This window comes from Aspergillus uvarum (assembly GCF_003184745.1).
Source record: "Aspergillus uvarum CBS 121591 unplaced genomic scaffold BO82scaffold_82, whole genome shotgun sequence".
NCBI classification, from domain to species: Eukaryota; Fungi; Ascomycota; class Eurotiomycetes; order Eurotiales; family Aspergillaceae; genus Aspergillus; species Aspergillus uvarum.
In genome coordinates, this window is record NW_020291379.1 from 15,414 (window position 1) to 35,991 (window position 20,578).

Sequence of the window (20,578 nt, forward strand, 5' to 3'; positions counted from 1 at the left end):
AAAGGTGGTTCAGCACTGTGTGGGAGGGAGTACTTCTATGGATTAAGTTACTTGGTCCAGAACAACCCCCCGGGCATTGCTGAAGGCAATAGTCTCCGCCAATGCCTTTCGGAGACGGATGAAAGCGCTGGAGCGGGCCAAGGGAAGTCTAAACAACGGGAAGAGGGGCGCAGCAGCAGAGTGATCCATAGGAAGGGGGAGGGGAGGGGAGGGGGAGTGAATGAGGGGAGGAATTTTGGGTAGGTAGTAGATGATAGAGGATTGATTGAATGATGGATGGATGCGTCTCAGTCAGTCAGTCATTCTGCAGCTTTACACAGCCACCCTGCCTACCCTGCCGCCCTCCTATCACAACCCTTCTGGTGGAGGCCAACAATCCCTCTCGCGGCGGTTAATTCAATCAAATCCATGGCTACACCGATTCATTGGCACTTGCACTGGACTGGTATTGTAAATGATAAATTATTGAATATTGGCGTTCTTTTATTTTTCTCATTTTTTCTCCCCTTTATCTCCTCATCTCTCAGCCGCTGACCTCTTTGCCTCCCTCCCATTGCGCCGTCCATTTGCCGCTTGAAGTATCTTGGAAACAAGATCCAGGCAGGTGATTTTCTTCTCCCTCGCTTCAACAGCATGCTCAAAGAGCGGTTGATGATCTCATGCGTTTGGGATGATTGGAAGTGCCTGACTGCCAGCAAGGCGCTTTCACGAGCCCAACTGCTCCATGCCAAGTGCAACCGACCAGAGTTTCAGACCTGCTTCACCCACAAAGCAACCATCAGACCCCACGCAATCCAGCTCAACTTTCGTACTGCCATCGAGTTGTGCTCGGGGTGGTTTCTGTGCCACCGGCCACTAACACTCCCTTAGCGAAGTCCGTCTCCGCGGCGTCCGCCTGAGCTTAGGTTGGCGGACTCGCTAGCCGGAGGCGAAGCAAGGGTTTTGCGACGACAGAAATCGTGATATGTGGGGATGACTCTGAGTAGTAGCCAAATGCCAATCATGGCGTGGTCTTAGGTGACCGACACTAATCGAATATCGGAATAACCCCATGGATTCCGACGGAGATAAACTACAGCCTGGACCGGCCCAAGGGGAGGGGGGAGATGCTCGGTCAGAACTCTGACTTCGGAGCATCCACGAGCTGTGCCAAATCACCAATAGCTGCTGGACCGTCAGTCGCTATCTACCAGGGAGCCACTTACGGGATGACTCAATAGGCTTAACGAAGCGGTCGGTTTCTTGGCCTCCAGAACGCATCTCAAACTCTCCTGTGAAACCATGGGACTTGTCGCGTGCTCGTGTATGATTAAGATAATTGACATACGTCAGCCCAGGACCAAGTCCGTGGAAATCACGCAGAGACAGGAGACTGGCATATGGGTCCAAGCATCGCTGTTGTCTCATGCCTTTACGGATCCGATTGAACTTGTCCAGGCGACTTTGACTGCAATGTGTCGTGTCTGATGGGCACATGCTCGCCTTGGATAATCTTTTCGTATATCGGTTATTGAGGTAATGAGGCCAAGACCCTGAGGGAATAAATCGGGCGAAAGATCACCAGAGCTGTGGTTCCACATAATGATAGCACTGCCCCAAGGTATGTCGAACATGGCTTCTCCAGCTCAGTACTTGTGTGGCTGACCCAGTGTGCCAGACATAGGCTGTTGCCCGATGCTTGCCTCGTCAACGTCCATAGACGTGAACAGGCGCCCCTGTCTCTAATCGGTGGCTGGTGGTCGACTCTGGTGACAGGCGTCTAGCACCTTGCAACAACTCCTGGGATGACTTCACCGTGACTCGTGGCAATGAGCTGGGGACTTCCTCCAGGCTGAGCATCATGATGCCAGACATGAGTCGCTCCACAGTCACGGTGAGACACAGACCAAGGTGGCTGTGCGGATTGCATCGACTTGCTGTATTAGGCAGACCGAGGATCATGAGAGAGCCGGCTGAGGCTCATTCCTAGGTAAGGGGAGTTTGTCACCGTGAAGTTTGACTCAGATTGTCTGGAGCACGAACGATACCACTGTGTGCGATCCAAATTGCCAACCCCATTCGACAAACATGTGAAACACTTTTGGCCTTGCTTGTGGCTTGGTGCGTGTTAAGTTGCAGCGTCACACCGATTGAAGAGTACTATTGCTTGAAGCCATGACTTTGGCCGTCGTAGAGACTGTGATAGGGGAGGAGAGTCGGGAACCCCCTTCTTCCCCGTTTGTATTGCTGCGAAGTGAGATGCAAGCGGTGTCTGGAGTGTAGGATGGCAAGGCAATTGTGCAGGTGGTCGGGGTCGTGAGACTTGAGCACTGTTGAGCTGAACCACATCGACGAGTAGGCGGAAGATCCAGGCAGGAACATCCAGTCAACTGGTCAGACAAATCGCAATCGTAATGGCGAAGTGCGGATCGATCAAACTCCGCAATTCAAACCCGCTCGAAGGCAAAGCAGAAACAATGCACAAATCATGGCGGCGGAATTCACAAGAATGAATGCTCGCTCGCACAACTAATACGATGTAATGAAATGAACAAATCAGCAGTACCGATTCGGCCAAATCAAAGAACAACCAACGAAGAACGTCAGTTCAATGTTAATCTTATCGGCCGGGAGGGAGGAGGGGGGGGTCCGCCACCGGAAGCGGAAATCAACTTCCAATCAGCCAGTCGCGGTCCTGCAGAAAGGCGGGACCGTTGAAGCATAAAAAAATGCCGAGGCCCGTCCGTCGAAGTGAGGTCATTATACCGGGTACTGGTGTACATAAGACATAAGAAGTGGATAGAAGGTGTGTGTGTGTGTGTGGATCCTCGACGATTTTTTTTTGGAGCTTTCCCCTGATTGACCTACAATCCGGCTTAGAAATACAAAATGGTATAACATGAATTGCTTAACAATGTTCCAATTATCGGGGTCAATCCGCCATACTATAAGTTCCTGTTTAATCCCTCCGCATTACTGTCCGGTTCGGTACACAACACACTGCACATAAAACCTACCTTGGACACTACACTACTCCCTAATATCCCAGCCACACAATAATCCCTTCTCAAAATGGCACAAGCCAGCACCCCCGTCGACGTCACCCCGCTGGCGCAACCGCTGCAGTTCGAATTCTCGCAGCGCCGCGCGCCCAACCGCTTCCTCAAGGGGGCGATGAGCGAGCGCCTGTGCTCGTGGTCGGTCGAGAGCCTCGCCGCGCGCGGCGTCCCCTCGGACGAGCTGATCGAGGCCTACCGCGTCTGGGGCGCGGGCGAGATCGGCCTCCTCCTGACGGGCAACGTGATGATCGACCCGGCGCACCTCGAAGCCCCCGGCAACCTGATCATCCCCGCGGACGCCCCCTTCGAAGGGGAGCGCTTCGCGCGCTTCCAGCAGCTGGCCGCCGCGGCGAAATCGACTGGAAACTCGCTGCTCGTCGCGCAGGTCAGCCACCCGGGCCGCCAGACGCCGGCGGCCCTGCAGCCGCACCCGATCAGCGCCAGCGACGTGCAGCTGGAGGGCGTGGTGCTGGGCAGCACATTCGCGAAACCGCGCGCGGCCACCGCGGCCGACATCCAGCAGGTCATCGAGGGGTTCGCGCACGCGGCCGAGTACCTGGACAAAGCGGGCTATGACGGCATCCAGCTGCACGGCGCCCACGGGTACCTGCTGAGCCAGTTCCTGTCCGAGACGACCAACCGCCGCACCGACCGCTACGGCGGCTCCCTGGAGAACCGCATGCGCCTGATCCTGGAGATCCGCGCGGCGATCGCCCGGCGCGTGCGCCCGGAGTTCGTGGTCGGCATCAAGGTGAACAGTGTCGAGTTCCAGCCCAACGGCTTCCAGCCGGAGGAGGCGCGCCAGCTGTGTCGCACGCTGGAGGACCACCGGTTTGACTTTGTGGAGCTGTCCGGGGGCACCTACGAGAACTGGAAGATGGGCGATGACGAGAAGCGGGAGTCCACGAAGAAGCGCGAAGCTGTAAGCCTCCCCCCGCAACCAAGTATCCTGGATAAGTAACTCACGTACTGCGACAACAGTTCTTCATGGACTTCGCCCAGATGATCGTCTCCTCCCTCAGCAAGACCAAGTCCTACCTGACCGGCGGGTTCCGGACGGCGGAGGGCATGGTCCACGGCCTGGAGACGCTGGACGGTGTCGGTCTGGCGCGTCCCCTCTGCCAGGAACCGTACCTGTGCCGGGATATCTTGAGCGGCAAGGCAACCGGGGCGCTGCAGCAGGTCATCAACCCCTACGATTTCGGGCTGACGGCCGTGGCAGCGTGCATCCAGATCCGGCAGATGGGGCTGCGGCTGGCGCCGATCGACCTGAGCGACAAGCAGCGCGCCGACCAGCTGGTGCAGGCGGTGGTGGCCCGCACGCAGCAGAAGGGCAAGGACTTCTCGCAGGAGGCTGTGTGGCCTCCGCTGATTCCGGATTATAATGTGCCGTTGGCTGTGGAGGCTTAATTCTTTTCCCTGGACTAGACTAGACTACTCAAAGTACAGTACCTAATATGTAAATGAACTTTCGCAATGAGTATCCCAATCTCAAGTAAGTGTCACCATAACAACCCTCCCCTCCATGAGCTGAGAGAACCATCCAGTATCCCCTTCGAAAAACGAAAGACACCTGTAAACCCAGCAAAGACAAATCAACCTTCACAATCCGACCTAGCACAGAAAACCCCAAACCAACTGCGTAGTCAGTTAGAGTACTGTACCTTTAGATCACCAGTAAGCACTCTAACTTCCATAGTGAATCGCACGTGGGCCCCTTCCCTCCCCACCCACACTTACCCCTCCGCAGTCCGTCCCCAACCCTAATTCACATCCAGCTCTCGAGAAACTTAGACCGGAGATCCAACCCAACCAAACAGAAACCCCCAACATCCTGAGGGCTCAGCATCCCCCTTGCCACCTAGGCACAGTAACACCTCTAAATCCCCGTGGCTATGCACAACCCAACCGCCACACACCCCCCAACCTCGGAGAGAACAAACCGGCGATGTGGGGCGGGCACCAGACCAACGGGACCCGCACCGCCACACTGGTGGCCGCATCAGCCACCGTATGTACTGTACAGGATTGTTGCGCCACATCCATTTGTTATGTCATTCTCCCCGGGCATCAACCTAATCGGGTATACTACTGGGCGTATGAGCAAGTTAATGATAAAGCATAGTGGCAAGAATATGCCTGTCACCAGAAGTGAGAGTCGTGGCGCAGTTAGCAGAGCAGAGCGGAGCTCGCCTGATGGCAGGCTTGCTGGGCATCAGACGGCATGGTTACCACTGGGTGATGTGTAACTTGGGTACATGTACTCTCACACGGTGGCCACACACAGCCTTTACTGTACTGTGTGCATCAGGGTAAGGCCGCGAGGCTTCCACTCTGAGCTGATCTGAAAGTCATCAGAGGGCTGCATCATCACACGAAAGGCTGTGTTTTAGGACCAGGCAACATCGTTCTCCAGCTTAGGTGCTCAGCACTACAGCTGGGATCAGATCAGCCTCTAGTCAGACAGACCTGACAGGGATTATGGATCAATACCCAGCACAGCACAGCATAGCGCACTGTCGGCCTCACAGCATACGCATACAGCCGTTGACAACCCTCATTATCACGAGCAACACCTAAGCATCCGTAACCCCTAAGCCCGCAAACCGATTCCCCAACCCACAGAACCACTCCTTCTCTTTCCCGACCACCTCACCCTCCTCCTCCTCCTCCTCCTCCTCCTCCTCCTCCTCTCTCCCGGCACCACCACCACTCCCCCTCTTTCTTCCTCCCAAAACCTCCTCCATCGCCCACGCGATTCGCTCAGCCCCAAGCCTCGCGCCCTCCAAGTTCGCCGCCCCGGGCCCCAGGCGCAACGCCGCCAACCGGCCCGCCAGAAACAGCGGCACCCCATCGCACCACATCAGATCCTCCGTGACACACGGCAAGCCCTGCTTCGTCTCGACGGGATAGTCCCTGCGCATGCTGTCCAGCAACGACATCTCAGTAACGTCCGCCCGCATCCCCGTCGCGAAGTAGATGTAGTCGACGGGGGTCTCGGCCAGCTCGGGGATGGGCGGGTCGGTGGTGAGACGCCAGGTGCGGGTAGCAGCATCGTAGACGCGATCTGTGATGGTCGTGCGCGGGTGGATGGCCAGTCGTCCACCGCCGCCGCCGCCGCCGCGGGCCGCAGCGGCATGCTGCTTCAGGATCTTCTGGTAGCGCGGGGTGACGCTGCCGCCGCCGCGGGCCGCGGCGATCATGGCCAGACGCTCCTCGTCGGTGTCCGCCGACCAGAACCGGGCTTTTTCGAGGTTCTTGAATTTGCCCATCCAGTTGAGGGAGAGGTCGAAGTGTTTGACTTGTCGGTAGTTAGGGCCTGCACTTTGGAAGTGGGAGGGGAGGGGAGGGGGGAAGCAGAGTAAGGGTAGGTAGGGTTCTGGGTTAGAGGGGAACAGGGCTGGCTCACTCACCCTTCAAATCCGACCGCATCAGCAACCACACCTTCCTCACCCCCTTCCGAATCGCCATATCCGCCACCTGGGCGGAGGTCAACCCGCCGCCCACGACGACCACATGCGTGGCCTGGCGCTGCCGGATTTTGGCGTGGATGTTGGCGCTGGGGAACGCGCGGATCTCCGAGCTGTGGCAGGCGCCCTGCTGCTCGGTGGGCGTCAGCGCGAACGGGAGGATCTTCTGCGTGCCCGGCCCGATGGCGAGCACCACGGCGCGACTGTAGTGCTGCGTGCCGTCGGCGGCGGTCACCGTGAAGATTTTGGACGTGTCGGAGTGAGGCAGGTACCCGTACTGGATGTCGGTGACTTCGCTCTGGCGCACGAGCCCCGGGCGGTCGAGGCGGTACCGCGCGACGATGCTGGCGCAGTAGTCGGCGAAGAGGCCGGTGGACGGGGAGAAGTAGTCCTTGCGGTCCCGTTCGTCGATTTCGGGTTCGGTGGGGGGGTTGCTGGCCTTTATTAGTACTGTCCCCTCGCCCACAGGTCCAATATCAGGTAGAGAGAGGGATAGACCCTCCCCCGAAAAGAACTCCTTGGAAAGAGAGAAAAAGAAAAAAAAAAAAAAAAAAAAACTCACCCCCTCCCCCCCCTTAACTTCTTCCTCCGATGCTTACTCAACTCCTTCCCCACGCACCCGGAAATCTCCCACAAATCCCCCAGCCGGTCTTCTTCTTGCGAATACGCCAGCATCCCATCGCGGTCTCGCGGATCCACGTGGAAGAACATGGGGCTGCGCAGCTGCTCGATCTCCAGCGTCCGGAACGCGCGGTTCCACTTCTCCATCCACCGCGGACCAGAGCCGTCCAGCACGAGCGTGGAGTTTGCCCCCGGCCGAACGGTGTCATCCTCTTCTTCGGCCTCTTCTTCATCCTCATGCCCTGATACTGATGCATCCGAGGATACAGAGGAAGCAGAGGAAGAGGATGAGATAGATGACCCGGAAGAAACTAACCCGGGCACTGAGTTTGAACTCGAACCCTCGGAGGCAGAGCCAGCCCTACCCCTACCCCTAACCCTATGCCTGTGCCTGCCCTCCAACGGAGAAGTAGAAGCTAAGCTAGCACTGGCATTATTGACGTACCGCTCCGCCCGCACTCCCTTCCGCCGCCGCGCGTGCGCCTGCACCAACGCCATCCGGCCCCGGTGCTTGTTGATCCAGTGGTAGCGCTGGTGCTCGTCGTCGGTGAACATGGCCGAGGGCGTCTCTTCGCGGAGGCGGGCGGCGACGGCTAGGCCGCAGGGGCCGGCGCCGATGATGAGGACGGAGTGGAGGGGTTGCGGGTGGGTCATTTCTTTCGGGTTGGTTTCGGTTTGGTTTGGGCTGATTTGGTCTTGAGGACGTGATATCCTTATTCGATATCCTTATTCCTGGTTATTGTTGGAGGTATTCCTGTGGTTAGTCTGGTGTGGTGGTATTCGAGGATGATGATGGTGGGTTGATAGGTTGGTAGATAGGTTGGTAGGTCGGCAGGTGGTTTATATTCGGATTGCGAGGATAGGGTTAGCGTTCGAGGGGTATAAAGTCGAGTTTAGTAGGAGGATATAGTTGAAGGAATAGTTGAAGAGACAGATGAATGAAGACTCGACATGCAGGGTGAGTGGTTATCAATGGCAGTGGGTAGGTAGATACAGTGGAAGCCCTACTCCCCCGGGTACTCGATCCCAAGGTCCTTGTCCTTGTGCTGCATTGCTGAGCTCCCGTCCCCATCTTCATGTCGCGGCGTGGTGTCATCGCGGCGATCATGGGGACCTTGAAGGCGTATACGCCCCGAAAAAAACCGCAATTCTGATCTACGCCTTGGCTTTTGTGTAGTTCTTCAATTATGGATACGAATTTGCCTCTATAGTTCTTCCATTTAGTATGCAGTTAATCACTATAGCTCTTCCATGTGGGCAGAGTTAGTCACTATCAATCATAAGAAAGGCTGACTCAGTAGATCAATCGAATACATTACTCAAAACATTATTTAGCTCTTCGGCAGCACCTCACCCCCCTATTTATGCCACTTCTTCGTCTTCGGCTCCGCAGTCATCGCCCGCGATCGAGGCGCCCCGCCGCCCTCGCGTCGATGCCACGCATCCTGCGGCCAAACCCAGCCCCGGACGCGCTTGGCGTCCCGCCGCTCCCCAATCTGGGGCTCAGGAATCCATTTGTCCTTCCCATCAGGCAGAACCCGCTGCCGCGTCAACACCCCCGGCCCGCCCACATTGAGATGCGCCGACGGCTGCGACGGCAGGGGCACCGACTTCGAGAGCATGAGCAGAAAGTACAGCGCCATACTCGCCGTCATCGGCCCGTCGAGCTCATCGGATGATATATCGTAGTTTCCCAAAACGGGGGACTGACTTGCCAAGGAGCTGTCGCTGGACGGGGCCGGGGAATGCGGATACGTGCATCGGTCCATATGGTAGTCCGTCTCACGCGACTGGCCAGCGGCTAGCTTGGTAGGGATAGGCGCAGACAGCTCCAGATATCCAAAGTATGGCACATCGTCCCCCTCGTCGCAGCCCGCTCGCACGCAGACGAGCTCGATCTCGGTCAGGATGAAGCCGTACCGGCACGAATGCTCACGCATGCACCGCTGCAGATGCGCCAGACCGTTCAGATACTCCACCCGGCGGTGGGGCGCTTCATTGCGCATGCCCGTGTTCCACCGATCAAAGGTCTTAACGATCCCCACCATTCGCCCTCGCGGAAGGCCGGAGCTGGTCCGTTCGGTGTCGGAGGCGTAGTTGGCAAGGAAATGCGGGCCTCCGTAGTTTTTGTTGCCCGAAACCCGCGGGATGGGAGCATCGTAGAGCGTCAGGTGCTCAGGGCCCTGCGATACCGCCAGCGCCGCGTTCACGCGAGGAGCGTAGATGTCGCGTAGCACATTGATCAAGCCGGCTTCGGAGTCGGGAGACAGGTGCGAGCTGGGCAGTACGTTCACCGGCGTAAATTGTGACGGGATTGCGGTTTTGAGAAGCTTCGAGAGTCCATCCACTCGGTTGATGGTTCCCAGGGAGAACGACGACCAGCTGCGCAGGTTGCGAATATCCCACCAGAAGTAGTCGTGCAGCCCTCGTGTCGGGATCACGCTCACATTGCGAACGAGATTGACCGCTTGAGTGGGCGCTGTAAGGTATGAAAGTAACGTAGTCGATGCCCCTTCCATCGGGTGAAAAGATCCAACGGGCGAGCATTGAGCACTGGACGTTCGCGTGCAGCTGTAGGGTGAACCTGGCAGCATCAACGGCATCGGGACTTGAGCGGGAGGCCAGGTTCGGAGATGAGTTGGCTCAGCGGGTGAATGCTCAGCATAGGCTGGATACACTACGATGTTCGGGGTAACTGGCGTGATAGGCGCGGTGAGTGTACCCTGAGGCTGGACAGAGCACCTGGTAACTTGCCGGTAGGTTGAGCACCCATACCGGCCCACTTTCGCTTCATCGATGATAGATGTGGATACCGATCGAGAGTGGCCGCCAACGGCTTTGCGCTTGTACGATGGCGTCAGACTCACGGGAGATGACAGAGCTGGACCGTTCTGTGTCTTGTACACAGGTGGGACCGCAGCAGGCGATGATAATGCGAGATATTCCGACGCAGTGGCCCGCTGGCTAGAGCGCGAGGTGGGAATCGTTGGTAGAGCCCCCGGAGGGTTGCGTGTGTTGGAGAGCACACGACGCTGACGGGGCGGTCCATTGGTAGATGTTGGCTCAATCACTACATCCTGCGGCCTGATCTTGGGAAGCAGGGCAGGACCGTGGTGATGCCGCGGAGGTGAGCTGATGATAGGACTCGTCGCCACAGTAACAGCTGACCATGGTGAAGAACTATTAGAGTATAGAGAAGAGTCGGATGCGTGGCGGCTATGGCTCGCGCCGATAAATCCTTGCAACTGCATCGCAGGAGGGGTAGAAGGCCGATAGTATGACAGTTCGTGAGACATGATATTGGGCTTAAGGTAATCGATGGTTGGATATGTGCAAGAAACTCGGCGAATGTATTATCAAGGAAGGACCAGCTTCCAAATCTGTAATGAAGAGAAGCTTGCTAGTAGCTAAGCAAGAGAAGTAGTGAAAGTAACCAAGGAGATGCCGACGTATGCTAAGATTGACTCATGGTCTTCATGAACGCTCACACTGGTCATGGCGCATTTGGATGGAGACGGTCTTGACATTAAATGCTCTTTGCTCTGCTACCCTTACGCACCATCTTGTTCCAAAAAAAGGAACAGCATGGCCCGAACCGGCTGCTGATGAGATGAAACATGGGGAGATCTCCATCTAGACGCCAGACCAGCAGTCAGTCCATCGGTCTAGGGCATGATGGCACGAAGGTCGGTCCAGGGACTGCCGACATCTGCTGGAGGGAAGCGCGATACAAACAGTCCTAGGGCGAGTGGGCGTGTTTCATCTGGCAGTCGCGCGTCAAGGTGTTGCTATATTTTGCATCTTCGTCTCTTCTTCAGATCTGAACCAGAGTGTCGGTTATCGGTGCAGATGTTGGTTCGTCAAGATCTAAAAAAAGACCTGAATTCGGCAGCAATTCCGTTTCATCTATTCTGGGTAATTGCACTTAAATTGATCAATGTAGTTCGCGAGAGCGTCACGCCTGGTTCGTCGAGGTCAATGGGCGGCAAGGAGGTGTTTACGGGCACAACCAGTTGACCTGGACCAGTATGCCTTCATGGCGCATAGAGGGAGAGTGACTGCAAGGTTAGGCGCCGAGGGGTCTGTGGAACCACAGCCATTTCCACGCGCATTGGCTGTTACTAAGCACGGCCGTCAGTATCAAGCAACAGGCGGCATGACTCCAACAGCAGATTTATCCTAAGAATATACTTGGGGGAACGCAGGAAGGAAAGTGAATATATGAGGGTCATCCAAGGTGTCGCAGTAGGCGCCGGTCAATGTTGACCTCGGCGCCAGGCGGCCTCAGTGGTTCTTCCCTCACGAAAACCTGCAAGCAAGCGTGGGGTTTCTTGAAATTGAGCAAATCATGTCAGATCCTGATGCAAATTAAGGAGAATATCTAGTGTGTCGTGAGAAGTGCAGAGTCAAGTCGCAAAAATACAGAAGAATGAAGAATGAAGAAGAAAGGCCAAGCAGCGGCGAACGTTGATCAAGCAAGCCGGCGGGAAGTAAAACAACGAACTTGCTGCAGTTGACCACCACAGAGCACACTAGTCGAGAACATGAGCAGCTTTCAACTTGTTCAGTGATTTTGATTCACACAAGCAATCCCTTAGCTGTACTGATCAACTATGCGTTGAAGAAGCTGGCTGAGCGTCCGAGGCGGGAGTCTTGGCCAAATATGCACGTGACTTAGCTTGATTGTCATCGAAGGACAAAACATACAAACACCAAGAAAGCTTCGGAGTGAATGAATCTTTGATTATCTAAGATAAGAGCAAGGCCCTTATATGAAATGCATCCCAGCACCCGTCTGGGGAGTCTGAAATCGGCCTCCATCCGAAGGCAACAAATAAAAACAATATGTAGAAACATTAATGCGCCATAACATTTGGCATGGGAATCAAACCGAGAACCCGTCAACCTCGAATCCTTGAATCCTTCTCAACGGAACTCAATGGTTGGGTAAAGGTAGGCAAACAAAATCATCATGCATGCTGGAGGGAATCTAGAAAGTCGTCTAAAGAACTGATCATGTCCAAAGAAGCACAGCTAGTCGTCATTTAGGCCTTGACCTCGTACTTGCGGCGGAACATGTCGTCCACCTCAGTCAGGAAGTAAGTGCCAGGGAAGAGGGTCTCCGTATTGCCGGAGGGCTTGAAGTTCTTCTTCAGGTGAGCGTGCTTGCGGAGGTCACACATCTATTTCATCACCATTAGCATTCTGCAACGAGAGATCAACGACTCGATGGGTTCTTACCTCAACATAGGACTGGGGAGGAAGAACAACGCGGCTGTTGAGACGGTTGATCAAGTCGAGCTTCTCAACGATGGTCGAGACATCACCGACAATCTTGGCGCTGAGCATGGAACTGGCGAGACCACTGCCGTAGGAGAAGATACCAACGCGCTTGGGCTGGCTAGGGTCGAACTTGACGTAGGACAGCAGACTGGCCAGACCGGCCCAGACGGTACCGGTGTACATGTTACCGCAGAGAGTGGCAACCTCAATGGCGGGCTTGACACGCTCAGCGAAGCGCTTCTTGGTCAGAGCCATGAAGGTCTTCTCAACATTCTTGTCGGTAAGGGACTTCTCGTAGTCCAGGTCACGCAGCTCAGGGGCGACCTCGGCGAAAGCGGGGTGGGTGGGGTTGACAAGGAAGTCGTTGTAGAGCATACGTCCGTAAGACTTCTGGACCAGCTTGCAGGTAGGAGCGTGGTAGGCGAAGTAGTCGAAGCGGTCCAGGCCGGTCTTGGACTCGTCAGACACGCCGTTGGTGCCGTTCTGAGCCTTCTCCTTGAGAACCTTCTCACGGGCGTTGAAAGCCTTGTAGCAAGCATCCACAGCCTCGGTGTAGCAGCGAAGAGAGAAGTGACCGTCCACGACAGGGTACTCGCTGGTCAAGTCGGGCTTGTAGAAATCGTAGGCGTGAGTGACATAGGAGGCACGCAGAGCGGTGTCGAGCACAATGGGGGCGTCGGGACCGATCAACATAGCAACACAACCAGCACCACCAGTGGGGCGGGCAGCACCCTCGGCGTAGAGAGCGATATCACCACAGACAACCACGGCATCTCTGCCATCCCAGGCGGAGGACTCGATCCAGTTGAGACTGTTCAACACGGCGTTGGTACCACCATAGCAGGCGTTGACGTTGTCAACACCCTCAACGTTGGTGTTACCGTGGGGAGCCAAGAGCTGCATCAGGACCGACTTGACGGACTTGGACTTGTCCAGAAGGGTCTCAGTGCCAACCTCGAGGCGGCCAATGGAGTTGGGGTCGACATTGTATTTGCGGAGGAGCGAGGAGAAGGTGGTCAAGCAGATGGAGTAGATATCTTTGGAGACAAGCTCAATCAGCAATGAGGTTTAGAAGAATTCAACCCAGGAAAAGCATACCTTCACGGTCATCGCAGAAGCTCATCTTAGTCTGGCCCAGACCAATTGTGTATTTGCCTTCGCTGACGCCATCGAACTTCTCGAGTTCGGCCTGGTCAACGCACTGACTGGGGAAGTAGACCTCAATGGCCTTGATACCGATGTTCTGGGGACGAGCAGCCATGGTGAAATATGAGAGGGGGAGAAGTGGGATGGTGGGGAAGATTGAAGGTTGATTAGGAGGATTAGGAGGATTAGTAGAAAAAGGAACTTTTGTGGTGTTCAAGGAAAATCACAGAGAAAGAAAAGAAGAAGGGAAGAGAGGATGAGAGTGAGAATGAGAGAGGATTTCTAAGTAAAGAGGAAGAGAGAGAAGAGGGGGCGAGTCGGTATATAAGTTGTAGGAGTGCGAGTGCAAGCTGGCTGGTACGTACAGTGGTAGTCTATCTATAGTGGGTTGGTTGGACTACGGAGACTGTTAACTACACAGTAAATACTAGCACGTCCCGGGAGTACATCCAAATTAGTTTCTTTCTTTTTTTTTTTTTTTTTGTTTGCCCCCGTTCCTTGACTACCTTAGGCTAGCAAGACTAACTAGCCTGCAGGGGGTGGGGCTTGCCGATAGCCCCTGGTTGCTGGTTGGCGGCTGGGTGGCCTGAGGCTGGCCCGAGTCCAGTCTGATTTCTTCTTTTCTTTTTCTTTGCACCGGCCACATGTGGTGTGCTGCTTGCTCCCTGCCCGGTTCCGAATCTACTCATCCTCAACCGCAACGTGGGACCTTACTATGTATAACTATAGATCCTACTCCCACTCTGCTATGCCATATTGAAGATGAACGGAGCTCAACATCCTCCTATTCAACTCCATTTCTGCCTGTGCCCTCTAAGATGACGCGGATGAGACAATTTTTCGGAATGTGCTCCAACAATCAGATCCACCTCCTAATTTCCACACTTGTTCATCTGAAGGTGTCCAGGATCTGGTATACGCCGTACTCTTCATCCTATCTCCCGATGCGGATGGATGCGAACTGTTTCGATCCAACCACAGCTGGGCCCCCCTCAGCGCATTATTACACAACCTGCCTTGCCCTTTCTTTAGTCTGACCGACTTGTGTTTGTTATGGAAAGGATCCGTTGCTGAGAAAGAGTTTACTTTACCCCCCTCCGTCTCCGTTCCCTGGGTGCTTCCTTTTCACCGACACTTACGGAGGTAAATCGCGGTATATTCGGTCCACCACAACAATTGAGACCTACAACACTCATGGGGATTTCCTGCACGTCACCTTGCGAACTGACACCACGTAGTCGTTGAAACTGACAACAAATCCATCCTGTCACTGCAGTAGCTTTGTATGAGCTATCAGACTGCGGGAGCAGATCTTATCCCACAATTGGTGATGTTTCCCTGTGGTACTCCTCGGTTGCTCTCGGGTGCACATGGTCCAGTACAGGAGCATCTCCCAGCTTTGGCCTACACATATTGTTCTCACGGACAATATAGAAATACTCCCGTGGTCTCTGACCCAACACGCAAAATTGTTTCCCGCTCGTGTCTGGACGCATGGTGGGGGTCATCGGTCATTGATCCACTCGTCCTCTCTTCGAACCACCCCAGTCCCTGCTGTCTTTCGGGTCACTCGGACTTGTGATACGATGGGGTGAATACCTGTCGAACCTCAACAAGGGAAAAGGTATTCTGGACGTCACGATGGTCTGCATTTCTACGTCGGGGCTACCGAGCCGGGGCGCCAGACCTAGATACAGTAACATGTCAGCTTACAACAGCGACAGCGACAGCGTCAAGGTTCCAAGCATCACAAATCCAGATGCTGAATTTGAATCCTCTGTTATGCCTAATAATATCCACCCGAGGGCCGGAGGGTGAGCAGGATGCCAGAGGGATTGGGCCTGGCGAAATAATCAATCTTATCTTGTGGATCTGGCCGGTGGGATCTGTATAGGACGCTCCATTCTTGCCGAGATCGCTCTTTGCCCAACTCTCCAATTCGGCAACTTCCCAGACAGGATTTCCTAGTGGGTTCGGATTCCCAAGGAGCGAAATCGAATGACTCTGTTTACCTTGTCAATGTCCACTCGCCACCTCGCATCTTACGTTTTGAAGAATTTTTTCCGGAGCCAGAAAAAAGGTCAATGACTCGGTGATGGGCGTGGCTGCCGTTGACCCTCTCGTTTGACATCCCACCTTCCAAATGTGTCTGTTATATGCCCAGACGAATTATTAGTCTCCATTCCATGTACCTTGTAGGCTGTAGCAGTGAGGTTCCACTTGCTGCGCAAGTCCTCGCCATGGCCTCCAATCTTGTTCCAGCATCAAGTGAAGTTGTCGAGGTCGGAATCATTCCGGGCCACGACGGCAGATCCTGACCACCGGAGACAAGTTTGAAAACAATGCAGTGTAAGACATTAGTTAAATGGTCTGTCTAACCCGAGGGAGATTAGATCGACGTTTGTCTCCGAATTGATGTAGGTACTCGAATACTTTGATCGAACCCTCGCAGTAATAAAGGATGATTTCGGCCACATTCAGGCGCACTAGAAACATTGTAAGCGGACCTTTTGCGTGGGTTGTAGGACCGTATTCAGACCTCGCATTCGATACACTTTCTTTCGAACTTGTTGCCAAGCCCTATAATCCTAGCACGCCTGCTACCGCTTTCTTACTAATCTATGGACGACTGTTGCGGCCATCTTTCTATCCCCGCGATGGGCAAGTTCAAGGGCAGCAGTAATGTCACGGGTAAGTACATAACGGTACATATCAAATACCGAGCATACTCGCGGTAATCATGCTGATAAGGACAGATTTAGAGCGTACGGGATATGTATTCGAAGCTCCGTAACGATACCGCCGAGAATACTTGCGGACCTACCGTTGAAGTCCTCCTCATGCACAAAAAGATTCTCTTGTTCATTATGCAGTACCATCGTCGTCGTCGTCGTCGTCGCCGCCGCCATTGAGACTACATACATCAGCATAACCGTTGACGATGTCGATCCTTGACTGTGTGTGCCCTGACGATCCGGTCGGGAGAAGTCTGTTCCAGGAACTCTTCTGCCTAGGGAGAGCCGAGCCGGAGCCAACTGAGTGAGTGAATGGATGGACTGCGCCACGCATTAGTTAGCCCGTAAGCCTCTCTCTCACTCTCTCTCTCTCTCTGACGGGCGGCTTGATCCGGGGAAGACCAAACCGAACTCAAACTAATCACCTGTCCTCCACCATCCCTCATCTCCCTATCGATCGATCCAGGTCGCAACTGTCCCGTTATCGGGCTTCTTCCATTCTTTTCCCCAAGCCCCATTGCACTGCTGACCATTCTGAATGCCATTAATCGCATTCTAGAATCCCTGAACCATCGGCTTCCCCCCATCCCCGTCCCTTTCTACCTCACCCAATCCCCCATCCCCCCCCCCCTCTATCGTTTCGGGGGGAGCTCCCCTTGCCAATCATTTTCTAGGCTCGCCACTCTGGGAGCATGTTTGCGCTTGTATCTTTTGCCTCATTCAGATCATGATCCCGCTGATTCTCCGCTGATTTCGGTATCTGTGATACTATCTAAGTCGCACGGCTCCCGGGAGCTCCATACCTCCCGCCATGGGTAACGATCAGAAGTTTGAATACGAATCCCTGCCGATTCCTACCTACGAAGAGGCCGTCGGTGCCCGTCCTGGCTCTTCCCGGTCCCATCTCGATTCGTCCGACGAGGCAGGCGACAATGCTGAACGACAAGGCCTTCTTCACCGGAGTGGTCCGGATACCACTCCGCGGCCGGAGGCCCGACCTCGTGGCTATCAGCCTCCCACCGTCGAGTCCGCCCGGAATAGTATCGATGACCTCGACTCGGCCGGCTCGAGATCGGAACGCGGGTCGATGGAAGAGTTGCAACGGGAACTCGATCAGATGGACGTGGAAGACGGCCCGCAGTCATCCTCTCGCCGCTCACAATTGCGGTCGCGATTCTCGAAGCGTTTCAACAACTTGACTCGCTCCCTCTCCTCCTTCAATCTACCGTTCCGCCGCTTCCTCCCTACGTTTCGGTTCACGATACGTCTCGACGATGCTCGTGCAGGGCTGAAGAACAATGCGTGCATGATATTACTACGTCTTTTCGGAGTTTTCCTGGTGGTCACCGTTGTGTATATCTTCTTCATATCGGACATCTTCAACATGAATACTCGATTTATCATGGGACAGTCCTACAGTGCCGCGTCCGTGGAGAACTTTGTCCAGGGACACATCAACGAGACCAATATCGCCGAGAATCTGAAAAAGCTGACCGCCTACCCTCATATGGCCGGTACGGAAGGCAGTTATGTGCTTGCAGAATGGGTGGAATCGGAATTCAAAAAGGCAGCGTTCGACGAGGTGGAACTGGAGGAGTTCCAGGTGTACTTGAACTACCCTACTACCGACGGCAGACGAGTGGCTATTGTGGACCCTCCTCAATTGGCCTGGGAGGCAGCACTGGAGGAGAAAGAAGAGCAAACGTTGGTTTTCCACGGACATTCAAAATCTGGGAACGTCACGGGCCACCTTGTCTACGCCAATTTCGGCTCTCGCGAGGATTTCCACTACCTAGCAGAGCAAGGCATCGACGTGAATGGGTCCATAGCGCTGGTTCGCTACGGAGGCACGGAGTCTGATCGTGCTCTCAAAGTCAAGGCCGCTGAACTTGCTGGCGCGGTAGGCTGCATCATTTACTCAGATCCGGCGCAGGATGGCTTTGTCCAGGGTCCTGCCTACCCCGAGGGACGTTATATGCCGGCAGATGGAACACAACGTGGAGCAGTTAGTCTGATGTCGTGGGTCGTCGGAGATGTCCTCTCGCCCGGGTTTGCCTCTACGCCAGATGAAAAGAAGAGGCTTAAACCAGAGGAAAGCCCCGGACTGACGAATATTCCCAGCATACCGCTTGCTTGGCGCGATGCCCAGAGGCTTCTGCAGGTCTTGGATGGTCATGGTGCGCAGGTTCCAGAAAAGTGGATTGGCGGCGTCCCAGAGGTGAAACAGTGGTGGACTGGAGCCAAGTCCTCTCCAACCGTCAATCTTATGAACCTCCAAGACGAGGTGGAAAGACAACCCATCTACAACGTGGTAGGCAGGATTATCGGCTTGGAACAACCGGAGAAGAAGATCATCATTGGCAATCACCGTGATTCGTGGTGTCTCGGAAGCGCCGATCCTGGCAGCGGTACCGCGGTGTTCCTAGAGCTGGTTCGAGTCTTCGGGGACCTTCTCACCTTCGGCTGGCGTCCTTTGCGCACCGTCGAATTCATCAGCTGGGATGCGGAAGAATACAACCTCGTCGGCTCGACAGAGCACGTGGAAAAAGAATTGAAGGCGCTCAAGGAGAACGCCTACGCCTACATCAATGTCGACGTGGGAGTTAGCGGTCACGAATTCGAGGCCGCTGGGTGTCCCCTCTTTGAGAGGGTCGTCACGCAGATTCTTGGCCGCATCGCAGATCCCATCAGCAACGAACCCTTGAAGGATTTGTGGCAGAAGAACAAGAAGAGAATGGGTCCGCTCGGAGCCGGGAGCGATTATGTGGCTTTCCAGGATATCGCTGGAACCTCCAGCGTGGACTTTGGCTTCGCTGGCGAACCGTTTCCTTACCACAGCTGCTACGAGAATTATGACTGGATGACGAAATTTGTCGACCCGGAATTTCAGTATCACAAGATCCTCGGTCAATTCTGGGGTCTCCTGATTCTTCAGATCGCAGACAGCCCAATCCTGCCCTTCGATCTCGAACGCTATGCGGATCACGTGGGTGGCTATGTCAGCGACTTGGAGAAGTATGCCAAGTCGAAGAGTGTTCCCATCGCTGAAGCAGCATCGGAGGCCACGATCACCTTCAAACCTCTATATGAGGCTGCCGTGAAGTTCAAGGCTGACGCAGAGCACTTCCAGCAATGGGGTCAGATCTGGCACGACGCCGTCTGGGGCGCTGGCGGATTCGAGAACAACGTGATGGCTGTGCAGCGACTGGCGTACAACGCGCGGATGGCTCACTTTGAGACCAAACTCTTGGACGACCGACCGGATGGCGGAGTAAGTCTTTCCTCTCTGCTGGCCTGAATCTTGAAACTGACTGGGTTTCCTAGGTACCGAACCGAACGCAATTCAAGCACGTGATCTTCGGCCCTGAATTATGGTCCGGCTACGATCCGACCCTTTTCCCAGCCATTCGCGACAGTATCGACGCGGGCAACTGGACTCTCACTCAGGAATGGATTGATCGTGTCTCGGACATCATTTCCAGCGCGAGTAACAGCCTTGTCCACGACTGATGCTTCGTGTCCCCATGTCGTCTATAATCACGCCACTTTACATAGAAAATACCCCTCCCCCTCTTGTTTTTCTGTCCGTCTCAGCTGCGGTGGCCACCAAGCAAGCACCACATCACACCTGTTATATATATGCTCACCTTACCTTTCACACCACCAACTCCACTGCACAGTCTTCCTCTGTTTCTTTTATTACTTCTGTGTGTATCATTTGCGCCGCCTCCTGAGAGAATCTGGCCTCACAAATAACCAACCCCTTTCCTGAATTCCGCCCGTAGATAGACCACCACACATCATTCTCTTGGAGGAACATGGCATGCATGTTCTTTTCCGACTGCTTCCTTTTTTCTTTTCCCTTCACTTCTTGACACCCATATCTCCTGGCCTCTGATCTCTCTGTACCTAACTCAATATATACAGTGTTTCCTGCTGTTCTGTTTCCTGCTCTTGATTCTGATTGCGATTACCTTGTGCGAGTTACGTACTGCTCTTCCACCCAGGTGATTGTCTATAAGGGGTAACGTATACATTCGAACCTTGCTTGCGCAAGCGAGTGCTGGAACCCCCGCCCCTTCTGAGACTAACCTCCAAGCCTCAAGCCTCACTCAACCTGAAGGCTTAAAATTGGAATTGAATACCTATTAGGACTTAGTGGGTTAGTCACCGGAATAGCATTCTCCAATACCTGCCTAGTCTGGGCCAGAAGACAAGACAAGGCTATCCGAAGACCATCAAGCTCCTTCCCTCAGACCCGGGGGGACCCGGAAGCCCCGGGAGC

At 54.6% G+C, this 20,578-nt stretch overlaps 6 protein-coding genes across 6 annotated transcripts; 3 read left to right on the forward strand and 3 right to left on the reverse strand.

Moving 5' to 3' along the window:
• The first annotated feature begins 2,843 nt into the window (after positions 1 to 2,843).
• On the forward strand, positions 2,844 to 4,514 carry BO82DRAFT_358981 (NADH:flavin oxidoreductase/NADH oxidase family protein). Its single transcript, XM_025636447.1, has 2 exons — positions 2,844 to 3,960; positions 4,020 to 4,514. Exons 1-2 carry the CDS (start codon positions 3,052 to 3,054, stop codon positions 4,446 to 4,448), a joined length of 1,338 nt encoding a protein of 445 aa, XP_025486760.1. The 5' UTR covers positions 2,844 to 3,051; the 3' UTR covers positions 4,449 to 4,514.
• A 297-nt stretch (positions 4,515 to 4,811) lies between these two features.
• BO82DRAFT_202465 (uncharacterized protein) lies at positions 4,812 to 5,387 on the forward strand. Its single transcript, XM_025630617.1, has one exon. The coding sequence runs from the start codon at positions 4,934 to 4,936 to the stop codon at positions 5,285 to 5,287; it is 354 nt and encodes a 117-aa protein (XP_025486761.1). The 5' UTR covers positions 4,812 to 4,933; the 3' UTR covers positions 5,288 to 5,387.
• Positions 5,388 to 7,783, reverse strand: BO82DRAFT_425977 (FAD binding domain protein; the record flags this gene model as incomplete). The annotated part of the gene is made up of 5 exons (XM_025640346.1): positions 5,388 to 5,676; positions 5,743 to 6,339; positions 6,452 to 6,942; positions 7,071 to 7,452; positions 7,558 to 7,783. The coding sequence occupies 5 exons, from the start codon at positions 7,781 to 7,783 to the stop codon at positions 5,615 to 5,617; spliced, it is 1,758 nt and encodes a 585-aa protein (XP_025486762.1). The 3' UTR covers positions 5,388 to 5,614.
• Positions 7,784 to 8,278: 495 nt separating this feature from the next.
• BO82DRAFT_202471 (uncharacterized protein) lies at positions 8,279 to 10,613 on the reverse strand. The gene has a single exon (XM_025630618.1). It carries the CDS (start codon positions 10,423 to 10,425, stop codon positions 8,488 to 8,490), a length of 1,938 nt encoding a protein of 645 aa, XP_025486763.1. The 5' UTR covers positions 10,426 to 10,613; the 3' UTR covers positions 8,279 to 8,487.
• Positions 10,614 to 11,802: 1,189 nt separating this feature from the next.
• Positions 11,803 to 13,902, reverse strand: erg13 (hydroxymethylglutaryl-CoA synthase). Its single transcript, XM_025636448.1, has 3 exons — positions 13,511 to 13,902; positions 12,371 to 13,449; positions 11,803 to 12,312 (listed from the first exon to the last, which is right to left on the reverse strand). The coding sequence occupies exons 1-3, from the start codon at positions 13,671 to 13,673 to the stop codon at positions 12,175 to 12,177; spliced, it is 1,380 nt and encodes a 459-aa protein (XP_025486764.1). The 5' UTR covers positions 13,674 to 13,902; the 3' UTR covers positions 11,803 to 12,174.
• Positions 13,903 to 16,915: 3,013 nt separating this feature from the next.
• BO82DRAFT_358987 (M28 family metallopeptidase) lies at positions 16,916 to 20,269 on the forward strand. Its single transcript, XM_025636449.1, has 2 exons — positions 16,916 to 19,564; positions 19,618 to 20,269. The coding sequence occupies exons 1-2, from the start codon at positions 17,105 to 17,107 to the stop codon at positions 19,801 to 19,803; spliced, it is 2,646 nt and encodes an 881-aa protein (XP_025486765.1). The 5' UTR covers positions 16,916 to 17,104; the 3' UTR covers positions 19,804 to 20,269.
• Positions 20,270 to 20,578: the final 309 nt, after the last annotated feature.

What these genes read in the sequence shown, in the direction of transcription:
- BO82DRAFT_358981 (XM_025636447.1), top strand. Translation starts at nt 3,052, where the DNA reads ATGGCACAAGCCAGCACCCCCGTCGACGTCACCCCGCTGGCGCAACCG. An exon ending in CCACGAAGAAGCGCGAAGCT is followed by an intron (nt 3,961 to 4,019) that starts GTAAGCCTCCCC and finishes CTGCGACAACAG; the next exon opens with TTCTTCATGGACTTCGCCCA.
- BO82DRAFT_202465 (XM_025630617.1), top strand. Translation starts at nt 4,934, where the DNA reads ATGCACAACCCAACCGCCACACACCCCCCAACCTCGGAGAGAACAAAC.
- erg13 (XM_025636448.1), bottom strand. Translation starts at nt 13,673, where the DNA reads ATGGCTGCTCGTCCCCAGAACATCGGTATCAAGGCCATTGAGGTCTAC. An exon ending in CTTCTGCGATGACCGTGAAG is followed by an intron (nt 13,450 to 13,510) that starts GTATGCTTTTCC and finishes TTGTCTCCAAAG; the next exon opens with ATATCTACTCCATCTGCTTG. An exon ending in CTCCCCAGTCCTATGTTGAG is followed by an intron (nt 12,313 to 12,370) that starts GTAAGAACCCAT and finishes GTGATGAAATAG; the next exon opens with ATGTGTGACCTCCGCAAGCA.
- BO82DRAFT_202471 (XM_025630618.1), bottom strand. Translation starts at nt 10,425, where the DNA reads ATGTCTCACGAACTGTCATACTATCGGCCTTCTACCCCTCCTGCGATG.
- BO82DRAFT_358987 (XM_025636449.1), top strand. Translation starts at nt 17,105, where the DNA reads ATGGGTAACGATCAGAAGTTTGAATACGAATCCCTGCCGATTCCTACC. An exon ending in ACGACCGACCGGATGGCGGA is followed by an intron (nt 19,565 to 19,617) that starts GTAAGTCTTTCC and finishes TGGGTTTCCTAG; the next exon opens with GTACCGAACCGAACGCAATT.